Source organism: Pelmatolapia mariae, linkage group LG10_11 (assembly GCF_036321145.2).
Source record: "Pelmatolapia mariae isolate MD_Pm_ZW linkage group LG10_11, Pm_UMD_F_2, whole genome shotgun sequence".
In the NCBI taxonomy this organism is placed as follows: domain Eukaryota; kingdom Metazoa; phylum Chordata; class Actinopteri; order Cichliformes; family Cichlidae; genus Pelmatolapia; species Pelmatolapia mariae.
The window spans coordinates 18,042,327-18,064,880 of NC_086236.1; the positions used below are offsets into that span (position 1 = coordinate 18,042,327).

Sequence of the window (22,554 nt, forward strand, 5' to 3'; positions counted from 1 at the left end):
AATTTAATTTTTTTGTCCTGTCGCTGTAAATCCTCTGAAAAGTATCGCCTGATCAGCTCGAGTCCTAATGCTTCAATTTCCACGGGAGGAATTTGTTTATTGAGCTGGTATTTACTTTTTGATATGGCTGACTTGGTGTACGCTTCTAAATGTGATCCACAACAGCTTGTTTATCTTAGATTAATGACTTCATTTAGACATAGCCAGTTCACATCGCCTCATGAAACACTCTCTCCCTCTAACTAGCCTCTAGTCTTCTGCCATCTCAATTTCATGTATAAGCTTTTTTTATTTAGTACAACTCAATGCCGATGAATCACACAGCCACAGAGGAACTACCCAAATGTCTTCTCCTGACAGGTGAAAGAGAATGACAAATCACAACAGCGACTCTCAAAACACAATGATTCACAATACTGCTGCTTTACTATGCTAATTCAGTTGGCTCGCACACTTTTGTGGTAGTACACGTGTTCACACACCCTTCTGTGTAGTATGAAAGTATTGCATCAAAATACATTAATCACAGGTTGTAAATTGAAAGCAGGTTTTAATTACTCCAGATGAGACTTCAGTATCAGTTATCAGTCCATAAATCCATCCGATTGAGCTTCAGCTTTCTTTATCATAACCTCACAGAGGTGTATTTGCAGAAGTGTTTTTCACATCATGCCTTTTTGTGTTTTTCTAACATTTGAATGAAAACGTGGCTGTTATGCACATTGCTGAGAAAAGGAGCTTGGCATAAAAATATGTTTTTATGATTGTAAAACTGTCCACTTACATACATAATTTACAAATAAAATCATACATGTCCACATGGAGGCTTAAAAGTTTTAACCACACACGCTTCTCTTTATATCTGCTACCAGTCATGCTGTGTTACGCTTCAAGAGTTGGCCTCTATGAAGAATTGCACTTACCTAATTAGTATGGATGCAGTATTTCCAAACCTATTTCATTATGATTTTGTTCCACCGGGTCTGTAATTAGTCAGTGGCACTGGTGACACAAATGTAGATGGACGCAATATATGTTTGAAATGCTTGATTACTGTGAAATGCTGCTTGCTAACTGCAAGATACTGTATGATCCTAAGACATACAGAGCTGCTTTCACAGTGTACCTCACATTTTGTCAGTTCTAACATCAGATATGTTTGTTTTAAGTCTACCACAACACCAAAATCCATTTCTCTGCGCTCTCATCTGTTATTTGAAAAAAAATGTGGAAATTGATAAATCTGACACATCTGACTCTCTTTTGAAAATCACATTATGTTTGGGAGTGTCATCTCCTCTCTGTTTGTGACGCACACCAAGTCCCCAAAATAGAAAAAAAAATTGTGGGTGTGGTTTTTTTTATTATTTTATTTTAAACATATTTATTTGTCTTTCACTCTCATACAGTAAAGAATTCATGGGCACTCACAGGCCACTATATCAGGTACAAGTACTGGGTTGGACCCATACACACATTGCTCTCAGCAATGCTTATTTTGTTGTGGCGCAAATTCAGCAAGGTGCTGGACACGTTCCCCTGAGAGTTTGGTCCATATTGACAGGGTAGTGTCACACAGTTGCTGCAGATTTATTGGTTGCACATCCATCATAACCTCCTTAAACTACATCCCAAAGGAACTTTAGTGGACTGAAATCTGGTGACTGTGGAGGACATTTGAGTGCACTGAACTCATTGTCATGTTCAAGACACCAGTTTGCGTTGATCTGAGCTTTGGGACATGGTATGTTATCCTGATGGAAGGACCCATCTTCTGATGGAAGCAGCCATGAGAAGATGGGTGCACTGTGGTCATAAAGGGATGGTCATGGCTAGCATGGTAGGCTGTGGTGTTTCAACATTGCTTGTTCTAAGAGACCCAAAGTGTACCAAGAAAAGATCCCCAACACCATTACTTCTCACTACACTAAAGCCAGATTTTATCATTATCACACACAAAGACACAGAGACAGACTCTGTATTATTACTGATGAAAGTGACATCATCGAAACATAACGCTGTAAATAAAATAAACGAATGGCAAAGATGTGAAAAATTGACGGCAGCTTCTTGTTCTTCTTTTTTTTTTATCATCATCACTGGCACATATAAATGTTAGATAATACGCACATGCATGTGTGTGGTTCATTAGTGAGTGGTGGAGTGGGATTTTTGCAGTCTCTGGAGTCTATGATGTAGGTCAGCGGTCTTTATCTCTTCCTGCACTGTGAGACTGGTTCCTGTCTTAACCTCAAATTTCAGAGCTTGTAGGAAGAAACGAGACAGCAGCATCATTTACATCTCTCAGTTCTCTACGTTGATAAGGAATTCAGTGTAACTGAACCTCTTTTGAGCTCATCCATACATTTAATTCCCAAGAAAAAAAAGTCTTCATACAGCAACAACAGTACATCATTGTAGAAGAAATCCAGCATGTGGGTTTGTGTATAGAGTATAAAGTATTACATAACAACCCACGTGCAAATGTGGGTTAAACACAATGCTGCATTTACGATCAGTTAAGTTACAAATCATGATTTATGTGAAATATGAGGAAGGAATTGAACTGAAAAATTATCACAGAAAAATATCTGTGTTTTCTCTCTTTACTGAGCGCCACAGTGATGATTTAAAATGCCATAAAGCAGGGTTGACACCCCCATCCACCCACCTCAGCTGACGCGTGCTTTTGAGGGGCTGGGTGGGGTGCAGGACCAACATCCTCCCCAGCACGGGTGGGAAGCGTGTGGTTGCATCCTAATGAGGGGTGGGGGCGCCGAATGAAAATCACGACAGAGTGACGTGGAGGAGGAGAGAGAAAGGGTGGGTGTAAAAAAAAAAACCAGAAAAGAGAATGGGAGGGGAAGCAGCTGCTACCAAGTCCATTTCCAGTCCAGCCTCTGCTGCTTGCTTTCTCACAACGCGCACACAAGCACACACACGCACGTATTCACTGGTGTTTGGTGGTGGGGCACATCAACCGGACAACAAAGAGACGCACAGGGGGGGCTCACACACTGCAGCCAGGACAGCATCACATATCACCGGCGTCCAGTGTCAGGGACAAGCGCACTGAACTCCTTTCTCACATCTGCTGGGAATTAAAGCGTCAGTCAGACTGGAGGTGACCGTCACAGAAGCGTTAATTGCTCGCGTAGGTAAGCCTGAGCAATTGCTTTTTAAAAGTATTATTATCATCTCATACCAGCGTGATTAATTGTTTTATTTGTGGTTTGCTGCAAAGTCTTGAAACACACTTTTATATGTTTTTAACGAGTCTTTCTGGGACTGCAGAATATAACCTGGCATATTTTAATGATGGGCATCTATAACGGGACCGCGATGTTGTGTTTTAACTCCGGCCCAGGAGGGATGTTGGTCCAGCTGCGGCTCTTCTGAATATTTATAGGGCCAAATTAATAGGTTATTATCGATTCGTGACTGAGGCTCTCCAGCCATCTGCGCGTCACAGTAGCTCGGGCGCACTGTCACAGACAGCGTGGGTCGTCAAGAAGCGCACTGTCCACTGCTCGGCTTAAGAGCACTTAATCTGTCATTAGTGGGGTATTTTGAGACAGTGCGCCAGCGACGGATACCGGCTGGCTGTTATATCAGCCTTCCGAACCTCTCCTGGGTCGGCTATTCATTTTCGGCACCTCCTTTTCGTTTGTTATTCGGTAGTTCAAACTTTATCTTCCCCCTCACCTCCCCTCCTCTTTGTTGTTTCTCAGACAGTACTGCCGTACTTGTGAGCCTCGGTAGCGAAATGGAGATGGAGCATTTTGACGAGCGGGACAAAGGTCAGAGGCACAGCCGCTCTAGTGCGAAGATGAACGGTGTGCCGAGTCCAACACACAGCGCCCACTGCAGTCTGTACCGGACCCGGACCCTGAAGACACTGAGTGCAGAGAAGAGAGCCAAGAAAGTCCGCTTCTACCGCAACGGAGACCGGTACTTCAATGGGATTGTGTACGCCATTTCTGCTGACAGGTTCCGGACCTTTGACGCCCTGCTGGCGGACCTGACCCGTTCCCTATCCGACAATGTCAACCTGCCTCAGGGCGTCCGGACCATATACACCCTGGATGGGTCAAAGAAAATCACCAATATTGATCAGCTAGTAGAAGGTCAGTATATATACATATGTATATCTGTGACAATTCAAAGCACTGAGACACACTTCCTCTCATCTATGACCTTATCAACATGTTTGTGGTTATCTAACATAATAGGATGCCTGTCTTCTACTCTCTAAAAGAGTAAACACTTCCTGACCTGTGAGCTGAGGTGTTATGTGATCTTCCCCTGCTCCCCCTCCTGCTGCATAGAGTAAGGTCACAAACAAGACTGTAAATGTAAAGTAAGAAGCCCCGATGATAGATAATTTGAAACAGCTTGTACATGATACTTTTAGGGGGCATTTCTTCACATAAAAAAGCCTAACCCAGTGAGCACACTGTAGATGACTGCTTTAAGATTATGCAACTCATTTGATGGCCAGATGGCGGTCCAGATATCCGGTGTATCGGCTCAGGTTATCTTGGTCTGTTTTACTCTCTAAAAGTTACAAGCCAATATCATTAGGTCAGGAGGGGTGAAAGAGGAAGAGCTATAAGCTGTTGACAGCAGGTTTAGATGATATGGGCTGTTGATTATGTGCAGAAAAAAAAAACCCTTTGACCCCAACATTGATAGGGTCCACTGACTCTGGCATAATTATCGCCTGAGAGGGAAAGGTCGCTTCAGATCAATACAAAGCTGATGTGGGTAATCGCATTCATCCAGTGATGAAACATCTCTGTTGTGACGGGAGTGGCCTCCTCCAGGATTTAAAGGGCATCAGGGGTCACTGAATGGTTTGAGGGATCTGAAAACAATGTTAATCATATCCTTTATATGCACAGATCTGAATATAGCAGATCAAATAAGAGTGTATATTTTTTTTAAGAATGGTGTTCACCCCTTCAGTAGAGTTTGCCTTTAGATTCTCACCCAAAACAAGCTGCACAAGAGCCCAAATACATAGTTTTTACTCTTTATAATCTCTTTCTTTTGCCAAAAGAAGCCTAAAGATTATCTCTTTTGTTCGGCTGTTTTCTGAATAATCCATCTTTGATACCCTCTCTTTTTTCCAACCCCTCATCCCAACAGGTGAAAGCTATGTTTGCAGTTCTACTGAAGCCTACAAAAAGTTGGATTACACAAAGAACGTGAACCCCAACTGGTCAGTGAACGTCAAGGCTGCGGCGGCATCGTCCCGCGGGCTTCCGTCTCTGGGCAGCACCAAGGCCACCGCCTCAGAGGGTCGCGAAAGCAAGGACTTCATCCGTCCGAAGCTCGTGACAGTGGTGCGGAGCGGAGTGAAGCCCCGGAAAGCAGTGAGGATTCTTCTGAACAAGAAAACAGCCCATTCCTATGAACAGGTCCTGACTGACATCACAGACGCCATAAAGCTCGACTCTGGAGTGGTGAAGAAGATCTACACGGTGGATGGCAAACGGGTGAGAATTCCTTACACAGTTCACTGATTTGTAGTTGTATGGAGTAAACTTATCTTATCTTTTGCGCTTGCAGAAGATAAGCAGCCTGTTAGTGTTTGCATGGTATCAAAGAACATTAGACGTGGCTTTGAATTGGTTTCATTGTGGATGACATTGGCTGTTAGCCTGTATTAAATTCGAACTAAATCTCACAATGGAGCCAGTGGGAGATGTGTCACACATGATGAGTGTCTCCACTGAGAGACACACTCAGAAAAAGAGGGAGATATTATATGGCTGTTTTAGACTGGATTGGAGAAGGGAACTGAAGATCCATGGTCTGGTAAAAGGATCAAAAAAAGGGTGTAAATATTTAATGAACACGCTCCTGAGCCTTTTATGAATGACGAACATTTTTATCCCTGTTCACAGCCGGAGCTGTGTAGGGAAAGAGCGGCACAGAGACTGAAAGAGGTCAAATGAAGGTAAAAAAAAAAAAGAAATCTATGAATGGAGTCTGAGTTCTCACCCACGCTGCAGCGATGTGTGCCAGAAATCAGAGTCATAACCCCCCTTGATAGTCCACCCACCTAACCCGCTTCCTCTCTCAGTGGGTGGGAGGCAGACACTATAAAAAGAACAGGGTTTAAACCAGTTGTGTACGCAGACGTAGTGTGTGTACGCGGATCACACATATTCCTCTCTTTATGTCTGCGTGGAAACAGCACTGGACTTGACCTGCGTGGCAGCCGTGTGAGATCAAGCGCTCTTTCTCACGCCTGTGTGTCAACAAGAGGATGGTGCAGAGAGAAAGACGCCGTCTCTGCCAGCGTGTCAGGTTTTAGCTTATACTTCTGACATGCTTTAACTCTCCAGTCTCTTCCTGTTTGCTTTCATGTCCCCAACTCCATCCCTCACGCCAGCCCACATCATCATCATCATCGTTTCTGTCTGTACATCTGTCCGTGCTCCCCCCTGTCTCTCTCTCTGCCTCTCTCTAGGTCATGTCGTAAGTTATTGAATGCACCGCCGGCAGGAGCATCAGTTAAACAGATTGTACTGGATGTGAAGGGTGTCTGGCTACTTCGTGTCATACAGCTATCTCCTAATAGGGCACTGTTTGACTCGTCTTAACAAATATTCTCTTTGCCTTGTGGTATTTTCATGCTTAATAGGCATTTTGATACACTGCGCTAGCATCTATCCCAACTCTAAACATTGATCTGCATGTGTTCGCACTGGTTTATGATCCCATTTCTGAAGCCACACTGTCTATTTAATGATCCACCGCTAACCCAGCAGGAAGTGACCTGCTGTTTGAACGCAGGCCCAGCCAATAAAATCCTAGGATCACCTTAAGAAACCTCCTGTCGGGGATTAAACTCACACTTTTGCCCAGTGCCCACTTCCTCTGCCACTGGTTACACTTATGTTGGAAATTACAGAATAAATTCTGCTCCTGCCACGTTCAGCCTTCTGCAATTTGAAGTAGGCGTATTACGGCTATGCTATTTTTAGTTAAAGTATTGATCGGGCCTGTAGGCATGGTAACACGCACACTGCTAAATTAGTTGGGCTGGGCTGAGTGCAGATCCAGCTCCTTCGCATTTTTATGTCTGATTTTGTATGTAGGTGTCGGTTAATGCCTGTGGGAGAGTTTGCGATTATGTTATTAAGAGAGGAGAAAAAGGGGAGAACGTGGGATTCGACTGTAAGGTGGGAATTAATGGTGAATAAGCAGCGAGCAAAAGGGTTCAGAACATTTTTGCGTGTCAGTATTTGTTTCTATTTCATAGGTCTGCTAAATACTAGATAAGCCTGTAGGAAATTTAAACCCTCTGTGAACTGTGGTTAATCCATTTTAACTTGATGGCTACAAAAAGGGGAACTCATTAAAGAAATTTAACCTCATCATGATGCAGTATGACAAAATCAAACATGTTTTTCTTAAGTACCAATGAATGAACTATTATGTCTGAATAAACATAGGAGTAACATTTTGGATAAATAATGGCAGGGGTTACCTAATGTACCTTTTGACATATCAGAAGTGTGCCAAAGGTAATTCCCTGAGTGTGTGTAAGGATAAAGGGACTTTAAGGTTTAAGTAGAGTGTGCGCGCAGGTGCATGCTCGCGTCCTTGCATGGTTTTGCCTGTGTGGCCTGCTGCCGTCAGCTGAGCCGCATCAGTCATTGAGCCTACGGCAGAAGTAGGTTTCTGGGCCTTGCTGGCAGTAGCGTCGAGTCCCAACAGAGCTGCAGAGCCTAGAGAGAGAGAGAGAGAGAGCTTGTGAAAACCAGAGCTTGGGCTTCTTTCCTTCATTAACCCCTGTAATGAGGACAGAGTCAGTGCGGAAGGGTTTAGGTGTACACGAAAAACGATCTTCAGAAGTTCAGTTCAAGGAAAAACATGCATATAGATGCTGCTGAGGGAATGTGTTTAGCTGTCAGTCATTTTGTTACACCTGTTCATTTCTATATGCAGGTTCAGGTGCATGTATGAATCTGTACCTGACTGTGTGCAGGTGTTTCAGGTCTTTCGATTGAAATGAAAGCAATGGTCTTTGGGAAACGCTGGGATATTTCTGCAGTGCTTGTTATGTTAGTATGTTATGTAATCTCAAACAGTCTTATAATAACATACCCCGATTAAGAAATACATAACACATATAATACAAATTGACAGCTGTAAATTAGATCTGATTCTTAGTTTGAACAGGCAATAACTAACACATTTCAGCACTTAGTGCCGCCAGTACATTTTAGTCAGTAATAATAAAGCATTAGGATGTTCTAAATCATGGATACCTACGTGTTTGTCTACAGTAATGCATGTATGCAATAATGCATGCGATGGAGATTGGACAAGTTGTGAACTCTCTCCGTGAGCTCATTCCACCGTGTTCATTTGGATATCATATTTCCGACTGTAATGCAAGAATCTAGATCAAGTTCCGACCCCCACTACACTGCTACATTGATTCTACCATGCTGGTCTCGTAGTATCTGATAGCTGTTATTTTTAGCTCCATCCTTTCGCCTTTGGGGTTACCACAAATCTCCTATTTCTCGGCAAACTCTTAACCCTGCCAGTTTCTATGAAGATTTGATCTAGTTGCTTAGGAACCAGCAAACCTGATGTGATGTCATAGTACGGTGGGATTGTGTAGCTTGGTTGGTCTTAGGAGAACAGAGACGAGCCATAAGTGGCTTAGGACACGGACACGGCTGGCCTATTAATACTTTTGAGCTGTGTTTACACACACACACACACACACACACACACACACACACACACACACACACACACACACACACACACACACACACACACACATTATGTAGGACCCCAGCTGCCAGCCTTGAGCCTGCTGAGGCCATTTAAGCATGGATAGTGACACACACCCTTTTTTGAATGGATTCATCTAGATTTCTGCTCATGCATCACTGGCCATTAACTGCAGGCACTTGATGCTGATTACTCATTTCTAAGGTCGGTTGCATTCTATTATTCAGAGTCTCATTACTCAGACCCTGTAGTTTGTACCTCAGGGGGTTGAGCATAGGCAAATGGTAGCATTCTTACATTAAGCACTAATGCTAATGCTAAAACACGCATAAAAAAGGGGACACTTACCCAAGTAGTATAAATGTTTACAGAAAAGGTTTTAAAATGGAAAAAATATGCAAAACAAAGAGAAAAAAATGCTAAAGAAAAGGAGCTGGCAAATAGTCAGTTAACTTCCATAAAGTTAGAAGACAGAAAAAAAACATGAAATATTTGAAATCATTGGTAAATTAAGCAGCATAGGCTGATATGCTATTTTTGTTCTCTAAACTGAACAAGGTGGAAAATTACTTGAGTCCACACTTCTCCCCTAAAACATCATATCATATCATTAAGTTTAATGCCATGGTGGCCATGTTGCTGTAGGGTTAACGGCATCAGCGTGTCTACTTGTTCGTCCCTTCACTGCTTTGATCCAAAGTAGAACATCTCCAGAATCATAACATGGATGATTGTTACCTTTTTGTATGAATCCGGCTGACCTGCAGATCATCAGACTGTCTCTAGTACATCTTTTGGAGAACAATCTCAGCAGGTGGATGGTAAACAAATACCTGTACCAAATGTTTAGTGTTTTTTATTTGTTTGTTTATTTTTAAACCAATATAAGATATTAAACTTGATAAAGAATATGCCTTGCTAACGTCAGGATATTAAGAAATCATTTACATGTTAGCGTTTAGCTAAGTGCCCCATTTAGCCCAGGATAAAGCCTCACAGGCCTGCCTGCATGGCTGCACATATGTTGTGCACATATGTTCTGCACATTAAAGGTTGTAGACGTCTCCAAAATTATGAAATTATTTCTCCCTCTTATTTGAAATGATGCTAAATTATAGAAAAAAACACAACACTGTTACATGTAAGTTGCTGTTTGCTGCCATTTAATTTGATTTAATTTAAAGAGGTTATGCACTGTTCATCTCCTTTTCCATTATATTTTTATGTCAACCCCCTTTTACATTTGGTATTAAAAAACAACATAATAACGTCTCTTAAGGTGAGGTAGAGGTTACTTGTAGGAGTGACGAACTACTTGTTCACTATCTGCAGTGCAGCTCTCGCTTCTTTAACTGCATTGTTGGCTTGTTCTTCTGCTTGTTGGCAAGGCAAAAGAATCTCTTATATCCTTTTATCGTCATCTTCTGTTTCCTCTGCAACCTCCTTTTTCTCCACCCCCCCTTTTTAAAATTTTCTCTCCACCCATGACTGCATCTGTTCTATTTGCATCTTCATATATTATTCATCCTCATCACCCAGTTTTCTATCCCCACATCTTTACGTCCTCTGGTCTTATATGTCCTCTCTCCTAACTTTTCTCAGTATGTCTGTCACTTTGCTGGCAGCCTTCCACTGTTTTCTTTTTTCATGGCTATCTAGTCTTCATTTAATTAGCACACTCAACATGCATCCCCAAATCCAAGAGGCTGCAACATATGGCATTGCTCTTTCTGCCCCACCCCCCCACCCCCCTCCGTTTTTTTTTTTTTTTTTTTGCACATTAGTCCATATTTGTTTTGTTTTTCATTGTTTTAATTGTGCCTGTCTCCTTTCTCCCTCTGAGTCTGAATCCAGCTCTGCAGTGACTATAGAGAGGGTGCTACATTAGTGATACTTACAGAACGCAAGGACAGCGATTATGTTATGCTCATATGCAAAGCATTAGATCTTGTTATTCTCTGCGGGATGTATTTAATGTTGATGATGTCACCTTTTCTCTATATGAGGATCGTGGGAAGCAGAGCCCCCATCTGCTCCTGCTGTTCTGCTGAGTCACAGTTACTCAGCACAGTGTGTATATGTGTATTTGTTGCTAGTACATAGTCAATTTGTTACTGTGGAGTGTAGTTTTGCATTCCCAAGCAGAAATGCTAAGACTATCCTGCTGTTTTTGTGTGTAAACAGGCAATATAGAAGGCTGTTTTTTCAGGCTGTCTGTCTGTCCGTCTGTTTCCTTCTGGTTTGGTAAGCCAGTCTGTGTGTGTGTGTGTGTGTGTGTGTGTGTGTGTGTGTGTGTGTGTGTGTGTGTGTGTGTGTGTGTGTGTGTGTGTGTGAATGTATGTGTGTGTGTGTCTTGGTCCACCAGTGAAGAGTGACTGTAGCAGATTGGAGAGCCTATTGTAGTCAGAGGATCTGCTGCCAAATTAGCATCGATGGCAGACGTTTCCAGCCCTGGCAGACTGTTCAGGACTTAGTCACACCACAACTTTATCACACGCACGCACACACGCACATGCATCTACATATACAGTCTGACTCATCCACTTCCTGAGTCACTCGTTCTCTAATCTGCCTCAAATAAATCTGCATTTGAAAGATTGGATTCCAGCTTCATGCTTTTGGTTGCTTGAAGAGTCGGACCGACACGTATCATCTGTCAGATTAGATTTTGTCTAATGTGACAGAAGATATATCTTATTTGAACAAAGCTTATCCAGGCCAGCTGGAAGGCAAAAATGCCGTGCTTTGTCAATAAACACCTCAGAAGTTTTAAAATTGCAAAAGATAAATGTTAATGTGTGGCTAACAGAACCAAACCATCAGAAGCAAAATCTTTGCATCCTTTATGACCAAGAGTTGTATTACTTCACTTATTATTATGCATTTTTTTAATGGTGTCATTAATGTTTTTTAAACCATCATCAGAGCCTGCATTATTGCTCACTGTTCTTTATTTCTGTCTATCAGCATCAACTTCAAAAGGTCAGCTGAGTTTAATCTGCATGTTGGCATCTTTAAGTATATGCATTATAGAGTAGTGCATGTTTGTCTTTACTCTATTATTGCAGTTAAAAAAGGCTGGAGTTACATTTTATTAGGAAGCCATATTGGAAGATTTGTTTAGCCGTGGTTGAGTCAGTCAGACTTGGACTGACGACTTATTTGTTCTTGATTTGTTGGTAAATGTTTGTTTATGTTTATTGCAAGTAGCATATTGGGACCGCATCCTTATCCAGCCTCGTTTTGTATAATAATTAACCTGATTTTGAATCCTTGCCACAGGTTTTATTTTCTTCTGTTAGTTGAGCAAAATAAGACATTTCAAAGCATTTGTCAGAAAAATTATGATGGAATTTACATTTTATGGATTAATTGAGAGCGTGATCAGCAGATGAATCAACCATGAAAAGAATATTCCATTTCAGCCCTCAAGTTTGTTCTGCGTAGCAGTTAGTTAGACTGCTTCCTCGCTGCTCACTTAATTGATCCCGTGACACCCGCTTACTTAGGCTCTAAAAACCTGTTTTAGCTCATTAATTCAGCATACACTCGTATTTTATGCATCGCACACACGTGCTCCTGCACGCGCGCCGGTTTCCGACTATTGGCTGAAACCAGTAGCTTGAAAGAGAAAGAAGGAGGAAAAACATCTTTACACAAATGAATGACAGGAAGATGCTGTCAAATTTAGAAAGACGTGCATCAAACAGCTTCACAAGAAAGTTTGCTTTCCCCCTGTGGAGGCCAGAAGCAGTTACATAAGCTGTTATGCAACAAAGCAGCCAGCCAGGCAGGCAGGCAGTCTGCTGCTCTGGTTTGAGGTGAACGCAGTAACACCAGCGCCAACTCAGCCTGCTGCACAGTTAATTGGCCCCACATCAATGCTGCTTTTTGTTTCTTCTGTTTGCTTTTTTCCCCGGCTCTTCCTGCCATCCCTTGTTCCCCGCTCCTCTCTGTCAGTTCACATTCAGTTTCTGGTGAAACTGGGCTCTTCGCGTTGTGCTGATTAAATCAGCGGGAGGTCACGTGTAAATTCACCGTCAGGGTACGGACAGTGTCCTGATCTCTGTTAGATCACTGTCTCTCTGTCCTTTAGTCAGGTGGCTCTGCACTTCTCTTTGTCTCCTCTGGGTTACTACTTCCTGTGCCAGTGGAGTTCTGCACTGTAACAGTATAGCTTAAGCATATAGAAAAACAATAACTAGACATATTAAACACTTTTATTACAAACCAGTCACTGCTGCTGCTTCTGTAAAATAACACCCATTTACACAGCTTTCTGTTCCCACACACAAAATGTTCTTTATCTAACATGCAATTATACCAGTTCTGGTCCCACCCCTCAGCCACACATACTGCACTGCCACTGTGAAATTCTTATGATGTTTCTTGCTTCCTCAGTGTATTGCTGCTTAAATATTAAAGCTTTGTCAGTCAGTGTCATGGTTTTTTTCTTCACATCAGAGGCTCTGAATGATAGAAACAAACACTTTACCCTTTGTTGTTTCTGTATATCCATATTTGTGTCAGAGCATCTGTCTGTTAATCCGTCAAGTCTGTGTGTCTGTCAGTACCATCTGTCTATCCTCCCGTCTTCGGTATCCTTACAAGGAAAGTTTTTTTTCAGAGCAGCGTGAAAGGCCCTGTTGGCTTGCTACGGTCGATTCAGCACCACAGACAGCTCCTCCTCAGTCTGAGACGTGGCGTTTCCGTGGGCTGGATTATGTTGACCTCACCATCTATTGTGGTGCAAAAGATTAGTGGTTGAATCTTCTTTTCTTCTCCTTCTGCTCTTGTTTCTTTTTTTAAATTCTGGATTTGTAGCCATATGTTTGACTAAGTTTGTTATCAGAGAAAGAAAAAACATTTTAAAAAGTACCCAAAAATGAGGTGCAGGAAGGGTACAGACTCATTTGTATTTTTGTTTTCTTTTTTAATTAATTGGGATTATTTCTGGTTCATAAAAGTCATTGAATGATCAAAATCACAAATTCCCACCTTTGCTGATGTGTTCGAAAGCCAACAATATAAACTGAGTGACTAGTGATGTGAAATAAAGAGTACAAACTAAGTGAAATTTAAGCAGATATCAACGTCCTGTTTCCTAGTAGTAAATACAATTGCATGCAGCCTCATGTAGTTACACATTATCGTCTCTATCTATGACTGGCTGTCAGAAATTCCCACTAAAATGTGACAGGAGCTGACAGGTGTGTCTTCCACCTGTCAGCTCCTGAAATCAGACAGAGGGACATAAATAGGCGAGCCAAATGAGCAATCCGAGAAGTGTTGTCACTGATCATTTGCTACCAGCATATGATTCACGAGAGCGGATGGAAAGTGAGAGCCAGACAGATGCTTTGATTTAAATGTGTGTGTGTGTGTGCATTTTTCCTTGCCAAATAAGCATTAACACTGTATATGCCATATGTTATGTGCGATCTTATAAAAAGCAGGATAGATGCTATGACTCACAGTAGAGTCAAACTGTTTTCATGTGTTCTTTTGTGTCCCAGATGTTCCTACTTAACCTTTAGGTAGGCGAATGTAGGTGAATACTTTTGCATATGTTTAATTTCAGTTGTAGGTTGTTCTTTTGTCATTACATTCATGTGCTTCAGTTCTCTTGATTCCAGGTAAATTGAGTCAATTTCTTTTTTCATTTGTGGGATTTTGTATTGGCTGTGTCCTCTTCCTGTGATTATTTAACAGTGCCACCGTGTGGTGGCAGTTATTTCCCTGCGTCAGTTTCTCATCCTCCTTTGCTGTAATGTTCTGCACATTGCATTAGCTGCGACACCGTGTAAGACCAAAAACTGCAGGTTTCCCCAAATATGATTTGTATTTCTGCTGAAAGACAAAATGAAAAGCAAATTAAAGAAAGCACGAGGAACAGACACGTAATGGAGTTAGGTGATTCTACACTAGATGGCGTAGTGGCGACATAAAACAGCTTCATAATGGACTATTGGTTGTTTTATGCATGTTGACCGGGAGCTGGAGGTTTATTCTGCAAGGATTTCTCTAACTGTTTTTTTTTCCATTGTGGAAAATAAACAAAATAAACAAAAATTTCCCCCCATTGTTATATAAAACACAGTGATACCTATTAAACTGGCCTGTTAAGAATGATAGCAGTGGACAGTAAAGGAAGAAGTTCGGGGTCAGGCCCATAAGGCCCAGCAAAGAATAAGCTGACATTTTTTTCCTTACTGGTGCTGAGCTGATGGGAAGATTATGAACTCTCCACACTGCTCTGCTCTCCTCTCACTGTTTTAGATTAGATTAGATTTAGATGAGTCTTTTCCTCCGGTGCTCCGTTTCTCTCACCCCGGCCTTGTTTTAGCAGCAGTAGATGTTGTGTAACTGTGCTGGTTCTCTGGGAGAAGGGAGCATCAGAAACATCAAAGTGGCTTGTTTTGTCATTGGGCTCGGATAAGGGCTCGGAGCAGCAGTCAGGAATAGATCTTCTCCGCTGCCACCACCCCCCCCCCCCCCCCACCCCCTCTGTTTGCTTCCTCTGTAACTCGGGGGATTTGATGATTTGGTTTAATCTCTCTCTGATTTTGTTTTTGATTGTTTTCTTTTCCTTTTGTTCTCTTCACCTTTACCAGCTCACTCATCTCTTCATCATCAGTTGATCCGTCTTCCTGAGTGTTTCAGAAAAGCACTTCTTCCTCTCTCGACGTCTTTTTTTTTCACCATTAACCAGGTCATGTGCCACAAGGGCGTGTTTCTGCATTTGTGTGAATGAAGCAGTGGAAAATCATGCTCATAGTAGATAAAATATTAATGGTGGAGCTCTCTTCCCACCATGTACGCATCGTTGCAGTCAGTGGCATGCATCAACCATGCAACAGTGCCTTAAGGGCATCATCACCATGGCAGCTATACTTTTACTCACCAGTCTCAGTACACAGTTTGTGTTTGTGTGTTGCTCATTAGCTGCCCCAGATGAAACTCGTCCTTATTTCCCGTCCTTATCTTCCCTGAATCCTCATTCTTTCACTTATTTATCTTATTACACTCTGCGTGCTTTTTTCCCTCCATGTTTGCCCAGTATTTTTGTTGTTCTCAGGTTGAGATGCTTCAAATATCCTAATTTCAAATGAGGGTCTTTGTTAAATGGCAGCAGTCCTGACTTAAGGACTCAATCCAACTGCTTCAGAGCAGCAGATGTATACAGATATATACAGCCCTCTGCTCCAGTCCTGCACAAATTGATAGGAACAACAGGATGTGCGTCATGCCAATAAAGATCACAGATTTCAAAAGAGCCCAAGCTTTAAATCGATGAGGCTCAAACGAAGAGTCTTAGATGTCAAAAGAAAAATCTTTCCATTAGAGATGAAACAACTAGTGGATCAATGTTTGCACTCAACATTTAGCAGTTGTAGCTCCTCAAATCAGAGAGCATTGTTGGGTCATTTCTTTTATATAGTGTATACAACATAAACATTGTTAGAATAACTCTAATAAAGATAAATAAAATAAAAACATATTATTGATCATAGATTTGTGCATAAAAATGCATATTTAAGAGTCATTTCTACAGTCTCTGGTATGGATGGACACACAAAAATATACTGGTTCATATTGATTAATAAACAATCGTGCAAATGCAAGGCCGTACTAAACTAAAATCATCAAAAGAAATATTTATTTAAAGTAATTTTTCTGTGTTTAAAAAAAAGTGCAAAGGTGCTGAGACTTGGCATGATAATTACTATAATTGCATGCAGTACAAGAGGGCAAAAGGTAGAGGGCGAGGACAGTTTGGCAGTTTTTGCAAAAAGGAGAGAGCCACATGTGCTGGTTTATGTTATGCTGTCTGTTATACACCTGGAGACAAAATCTGTGTAGTTGCACTTTTTTCCTGTTTTTAGGGACGTGAATGAGAAATGCACAATATAACATATGGTGAGCCCATAGGATGGCAAGTCCATGTCGTGTTTTTGGGCTGTGCCTGGCGGGCCTCTTGGAGTTAGTTGAGGTGCCTGGGCATCTGACTAGGAGACCTCTTTTTCACCTCCTAGATGAGATGTTTCAGGCATGTCCTTCTGGGAGGGGGATGCAGAGCAGACCCGGGATACTCTGGAGAGGTTATTTCTCTCAGCTGACTTGGGAAACTGGCTCCTGTGGTTTCCTGCAGACATCAGTGGTCAGAGTGCTCGCTGTGACCACACATGCTGCATACAGAAGTTAACCACTGAGCCCATACAACTGATAGGGGACACTGCCACAGCAGCTGAGAACGGCTCAAGATGGCTATGATTAATGAGAGCTTGCAGGTAAACCCTAACCTTGTCTTCACCACTCAGGTAACCTTGACACACCTACTGAAGGGTTCCCAGCAAAGTGAGCACTCTCACCACTTCGCCTGTCCTTGATTATCACAAGAAAGCCATTACATCCAGTTGCTTCAGCTTATAGCAAAGCATCTTTGACATTTATTTCACCGTGTCAGATCAGTAGTTCAAAATGCAAAGATATCATCAGGACTCAGAAGCTCAACATCTCTCATCTCTCTCTCAAAAACAAGGTCACAGTTGTGTTTGATTATCTAAACAATTGGCAATTCATTTTCTTTCAGTCAGCTCATTAATTAATTGACCAAGCAGCATGCTTCATTAGAGAGTGACTGATGTAACGTAGGCTGTGTAAAGACAGAGAGAGATGTGTTCATTGGAGCATCACAGGTGGCAGATTCAGCTTGCTGCAACTAAACATGAGTGTATGTGAGACCAAAGTTTTGCCTGAGCCTGAAGCAGCCAATAACATTATCAGTAACAAATTTATCAGTAATCGCTGTGCTTTCAAAGTAGAAGTTGTGTTCAGTGTACTGTAAGCACAAAATCTGATATCACTTTGAAAAAAATGTGAAAAATACTCGAATTAAAAATCTTTACCTTTAGAGAAGTGGCCAAGTCGTCAGCACTGACGCACTTGGGAAATGTTTCCGGCATCTGTATCACGCCATCTTGTTAGGAAGGTGAGCCGCTCGCCCCTGAAATAATCACCAGCGCTATCAGGGGACATCAGAGAACAAAGCAATATGCACTCTGTTATGAAACTGGAGTAATATCATTTCCACACGCAGACACACACACGCAGACACACACAAGCCTTAATTTGAAAAGTTAAATGAAAGTGATCCATACTCCACAGAGAGCCTGTGTCTGAGATTAAACTTGTTTTCTATCTCCCCGCTGGCTCATCTGTGGGTCTACGGGGGGTAAAGCAGGACAACTCCCTTCTTGACACACACAGAGTGGCCTCTTTGCTGTTTATTTGGCATTTTGCTGATAATGCTGTTACATCATTTGTGACTTTCTTTTGGGGCACTGATTGGTGGCTAATGGGAATCTAAATGGATTCTTGGATGTTAATTGCCATGAAAATGCAATAACTGAAGCTTTGTGTTTGTGTGCTAACTTCAGGCGGTGTTACACTTGCATGCAGCCTAAACTATAATAGCTCCTAATAGGTTTTTGGTGGGAGATTTGTCATACTAGATGAATGAACTATTGTCTTCCAGTAAATCCCTTTCTGACTGTACCGTTTCCAGTGGAGAAATATCATTTGGAATATTGATGTCTTAGAATTGAAATGTGATGGTTGGCCTGTGGGGTGTAATTAAAGTTATTTGAGCAAGTCACGCAGCGTTTAGATGAGATATGGAATTAGCTGTTGACTAAATCAAATAGGAAAAAAATGAACGGTGGTGTACTTTTCATCCTGTTTGTCATCATAAACAGCCCATTGCTGAGGTTTCTTCCTGGTAGAGAACCAGTGATCTTACAAATTAAAAATGCACATAACATCTGTCTTGTGCTGCAGCTGAAGATTTGTGAACAATGTGTTTATTAGGCATCTCTTAATGAAATGGCATCCATTCTGTAGACAGCCTTAAAAAATAATCCTACACTTGCTGTGGTGTTAACCAAATCTGTGGCTTTGGTTTTAACTGCACATTAGGGAGCTCATCAAATAATGACAGCGACGCCTTCAGAGTCCTTTTATCTGTAGGTCCGTCTACCTCATCCATCCTTCTCTTTGTTATTCACCACCATTTATAAGATACTGGCCTTCATTTAACCCCACTTGCTTCTCTGGATGTCCGGTGCATGAGCTACGGTGCATCAGCAATTAGTGAGTCAGCAAGGTCCCATTATGGTTACTGATAGACTGATTAGGTGCAGAAGCAGCACAGCGCTGCTGCTTGGGGACTTGTCGGGAACATGGACTGTCTATAAAGAGGTTTGGCGAGCACACAAAATGAACCAAACAAAACCAACACGCACACACCTCTGGTGTTCTTCACAGTCCTGGGGCTCAGTGAATGTGCCCCTTCACCTGAGCACAGGCAGAGGAAGGCAGTGTTGTGAGCATGCACAATGCAGAGCATGTGAGTGGCTCTCGCAGTTTGCAATGTATACATACAAACACTATCAGCAGCTTAGAAGTAACTAAAGTAGACTATGTGACTAAATTTGCCAACATGTTAGCAAATTGCTTTTGTCAGAAAATCTCATTTTCCTGAATAAAACGTTGAGCATTTAGCCAACCTTACAAAAACTGAGCTCTTCCATCTTTTCAGGTGTCATGCCTGCAGGACTTCTTTGGTGACGAGGACATCTTTGTGGCTTGTGGACCAGAGAAGTTCCGCTATCAAGATGACTTGATGCTGGATGAAAGTGGTGAGAAATACCTTCTCTTACATTTCTATCCTCACGTTTCCTATTTCATTCTTCCCTCCCTTCCTTACTTTCTATTTTCTATCAAATTAACCAAATCTTTAAAAAAAAAAACATTAGTCATTTTATAAGCACTCTTTATATGACTCCAACTTTGTTATTGTTACGGTTCGACGGAGAGAACTCAAGCGCAGGACTCCAGAATCACCTGTACACAATAATTTATTTACAGAATCCACCTTGTGTATTTACAGGAAGTGCAGGGCAGTGCTATATACAATTAAGTGAGGGACGGGGCTCCGGGGAAATCCAAGGGGGTAGTCACGCGTTCTCCAACTCGCCACACTCACGGCCACAGGTTCACTCTTCCACACTCGACACAAAGAATCACACGGGGAGGAAATCCAGGAGGTCTGTAGACGGGGAGACGAGGATTAGTTACACAGTTCACTTTTAAACACTTGAAGTAGCTTTGCTGTAAGACTTGACTTTCACTAATGCGTGGCAGACAACGATCCAGCGAAGAACAGCAGTCACAGCCTGGCTTAAATGCTGACCACCCTGATTAGGCTCAGGTGTTTCCTCCCACCGAGGGTGTGAACCCACAATGAGTTCCGCCCCGGCGATAGAGAAGAGGAGAGAGAGAGAGTGGAAGTTGGAGAGAAAGATAGAAAAAACCTCAGATCAGCTGGACGCTGATCCTCCTGGCCGTGACAATTACTATTTGTGCTAGAGACAAAAGGAAAATACTTTTGGAAAGAATAGAAGATATTTGGTGTATCATGGTAGTACAGAGCTTTCATAAGGTACTGCTTTCTGAACACAGAAAGAAAAACAGCTCTTCCTTCATTAGCATAACTCCTCAACCACTTTAGGCTAGAGAGAAAATTCAAAGGATTCCTGAACGATAACAATTATTTTGACATTTTACAGCCAAAATTACAAAATAAGTCCAGGGTCCTGTATGATACTTGGGTGATAAAGGGCTAAGTACATGCACGTCATCATAAAACATTTAAGTGAATAAAATAAAAAAACATTACCAGTAAGTCTTTTTGGCAGTTACCACATCTTCCTGGTTCAACCCTGTGCTTGATGCCCAACTCATTTTACATTTTGGGCCACAAACAGCCCACTTTGACCAGTGAAAGTCCCATTTCTGTCAGTGTAAAAGAAATTTAAGTACACATTTCACCCTGGAGATATCTTCATATAAAAACTGTCTGTTTCTCTTCATGATGAAGAAATGCTGCTGACACTTTGGGCTAAAGTTGCAAGAAATAAATGTATAAAATTGCAATTAAAAAAAAAAAGTTTTGGTAGCTTGTTGCCCTGACTGTGTTGTAATTGTAACACAGAAGAGTTTTGCTAATTCACAGCACGATTTGTCTCACTAAAATCAAACAAGATCTTTTCTGTCATTTAATTGTTTTTCTATTACTTTTTTACTGGTGTTTTACAAATGTAGCAAAGGCTGTAAAACCAAAACTAAAAGCAGTTCAATAAACGAAATTTATGTCCTCATACACTTTTTCCAAAGCCATTGCATGGGCCAAATTGGAGTTTTTGCCAGGCCCATTCTGGCCACCGGGCCTCATGTTCGACACCCCAGCTGTAGGCTGTCTACTTCATCCTCTCCTCTCCTCTCAGTCCACTGCACTTAAACCACCGTCTAACCTATTTTACCATTGTTCCTCTCCCTCTTTTCTGCCTGTCTCCCCACTGCTATCCACTGAGGATGTGTTCTGTCCTCACTTTACCCATCTGTGTGTGCTGCTGCCTGTCTCTCTCCCCCTTCCCTTCACTCCTGCCATTTAGTGCTCATCTGTATTCTTACCTTCTCATCTCTCTTCCTGTCTCCTACATGAATGAGTGTGCACTGGGTTTTGTTGAAAGGTTTGTTCAATTTATTTGTTTCCCAGGTATCCATCCCACCTGGGTTGCAAACCTCCACCCCCTACCCTCTTTTGTCTCCCTTTTCCCCTCACTCCTCCTCCTCACTGTTCTTTCATTTGGAGCACATTGTGCCTTCCTGCTTTCATTAGCTATGTCTTCCTTTGGTAACCTTCCTCTGTCTTGAGAATGATAACAACAAAACTTTCTCCTTCATGCGGCAAGGTTTATAAGCCTGTGATTCAACTATGTTTAATTAATTACTGATGATTGTCTCCATAAGCATTTTAAACCAATCACTTATAGCTAAGAAGCACCTCTTATCTGTGTGATGAAAATTTAATTATCTGCCCACGCTCGCTACAACTGTGTGTGAACAAAAAAACACACTAACACCACAGCAAGCATGCCCACTGTCGTCCTTGCTCTTAGAGTTTGTAGAGAACATTAGTACATTTTCTAGTACATCAGGATTTGCTGTATTTTCTTGCTGGAAGAGTACAATAGGGCCATTTCCACCTCAAAGCTTCCTCCAAATTCGTTTTTGAGCTGCTGTTGTTAAAAGAGCGCCAGTCCTCTTCGATACACTGTAAATCTGTGGAGTTCAGCTGCCTCTGTTTTCGGTTTCTTTTCATGTATTCCCAGTTTGTCTCAATGATGTTGAAATAAGGGCTCTGTGGGGACCACAGAAGTGGTTTCAGGGCTGCTTGTTCTTGTGTCTCTGCCTGTATCATAGGCTGCTGTCATGCTACTGAATGAAGACTAGTCAGACAGCTCCCTGATGAAAACACGTGTTTGAAGAATCCAGATATGTCAAACTCAACCCCGTACATCTCTAACTTTCACCTAAAACTGCGTTTAAACTTCAAGCGTTGATTTCTGACCTTGTGTTGACTACTTAATGTGTGAAGGACATAAAGGCCTGGTAAAGTAATCGTAATTGAGTTAATTATACTATAGTGATCTAAAGGAAAGTTTTCAGGCACCCATGTTTATATTTTGCTAGAAAAGTGTGAAATAGGTCCAAAGATGCATTTGTGCAAATACATTATAACAGGCAAAAACTGAGGTTGTATAAATCTAATGAGCCTGAAAGTCAATGTTTGGTATTCCCACCTTTATTCTTGTACACAGCCTGAATGCTCTTAGGCAAGCCATCTTGCTTTAAGTAGTCTTCAGGAATAGGTCTCCAGGT

The 22,554-nt window shown here is 41.8% G+C and overlaps 1 protein-coding gene across 3 annotated transcripts in view; it reads left to right on the forward strand.

The window, feature by feature from the left end:
• Positions 1–2,767: 2,767 nt before the first annotated feature.
• dclk1a (doublecortin-like kinase 1a) overlaps positions 2,768–22,554 on the forward strand; it is a 48,428-nt gene continuing 28,641 nt past the window's right edge. Inside the window, exons 1-4 of one of the 3 annotated variants that reach the window (XM_063486556.1) lie at positions 2,768–3,158; positions 3,732–4,127; positions 5,152–5,501; positions 19,370–19,469. In XM_063486556.1, coding sequence (XP_063342626.1) covers positions 3,767–4,127; positions 5,152–5,501; positions 19,370–19,469 — 811 coding nt within the window. In that variant the 5' untranslated portion in view covers positions 2,768–3,158; positions 3,732–3,766. Of the gene's footprint in view, positions 3,159–3,615; positions 3,635–3,731; positions 4,128–5,151; positions 5,502–19,369; positions 19,470–22,554 lie in introns of those variants that run through there. The other 2 variants (XM_063486552.1, XM_063486553.1) reach the window with 2 other exon arrangements.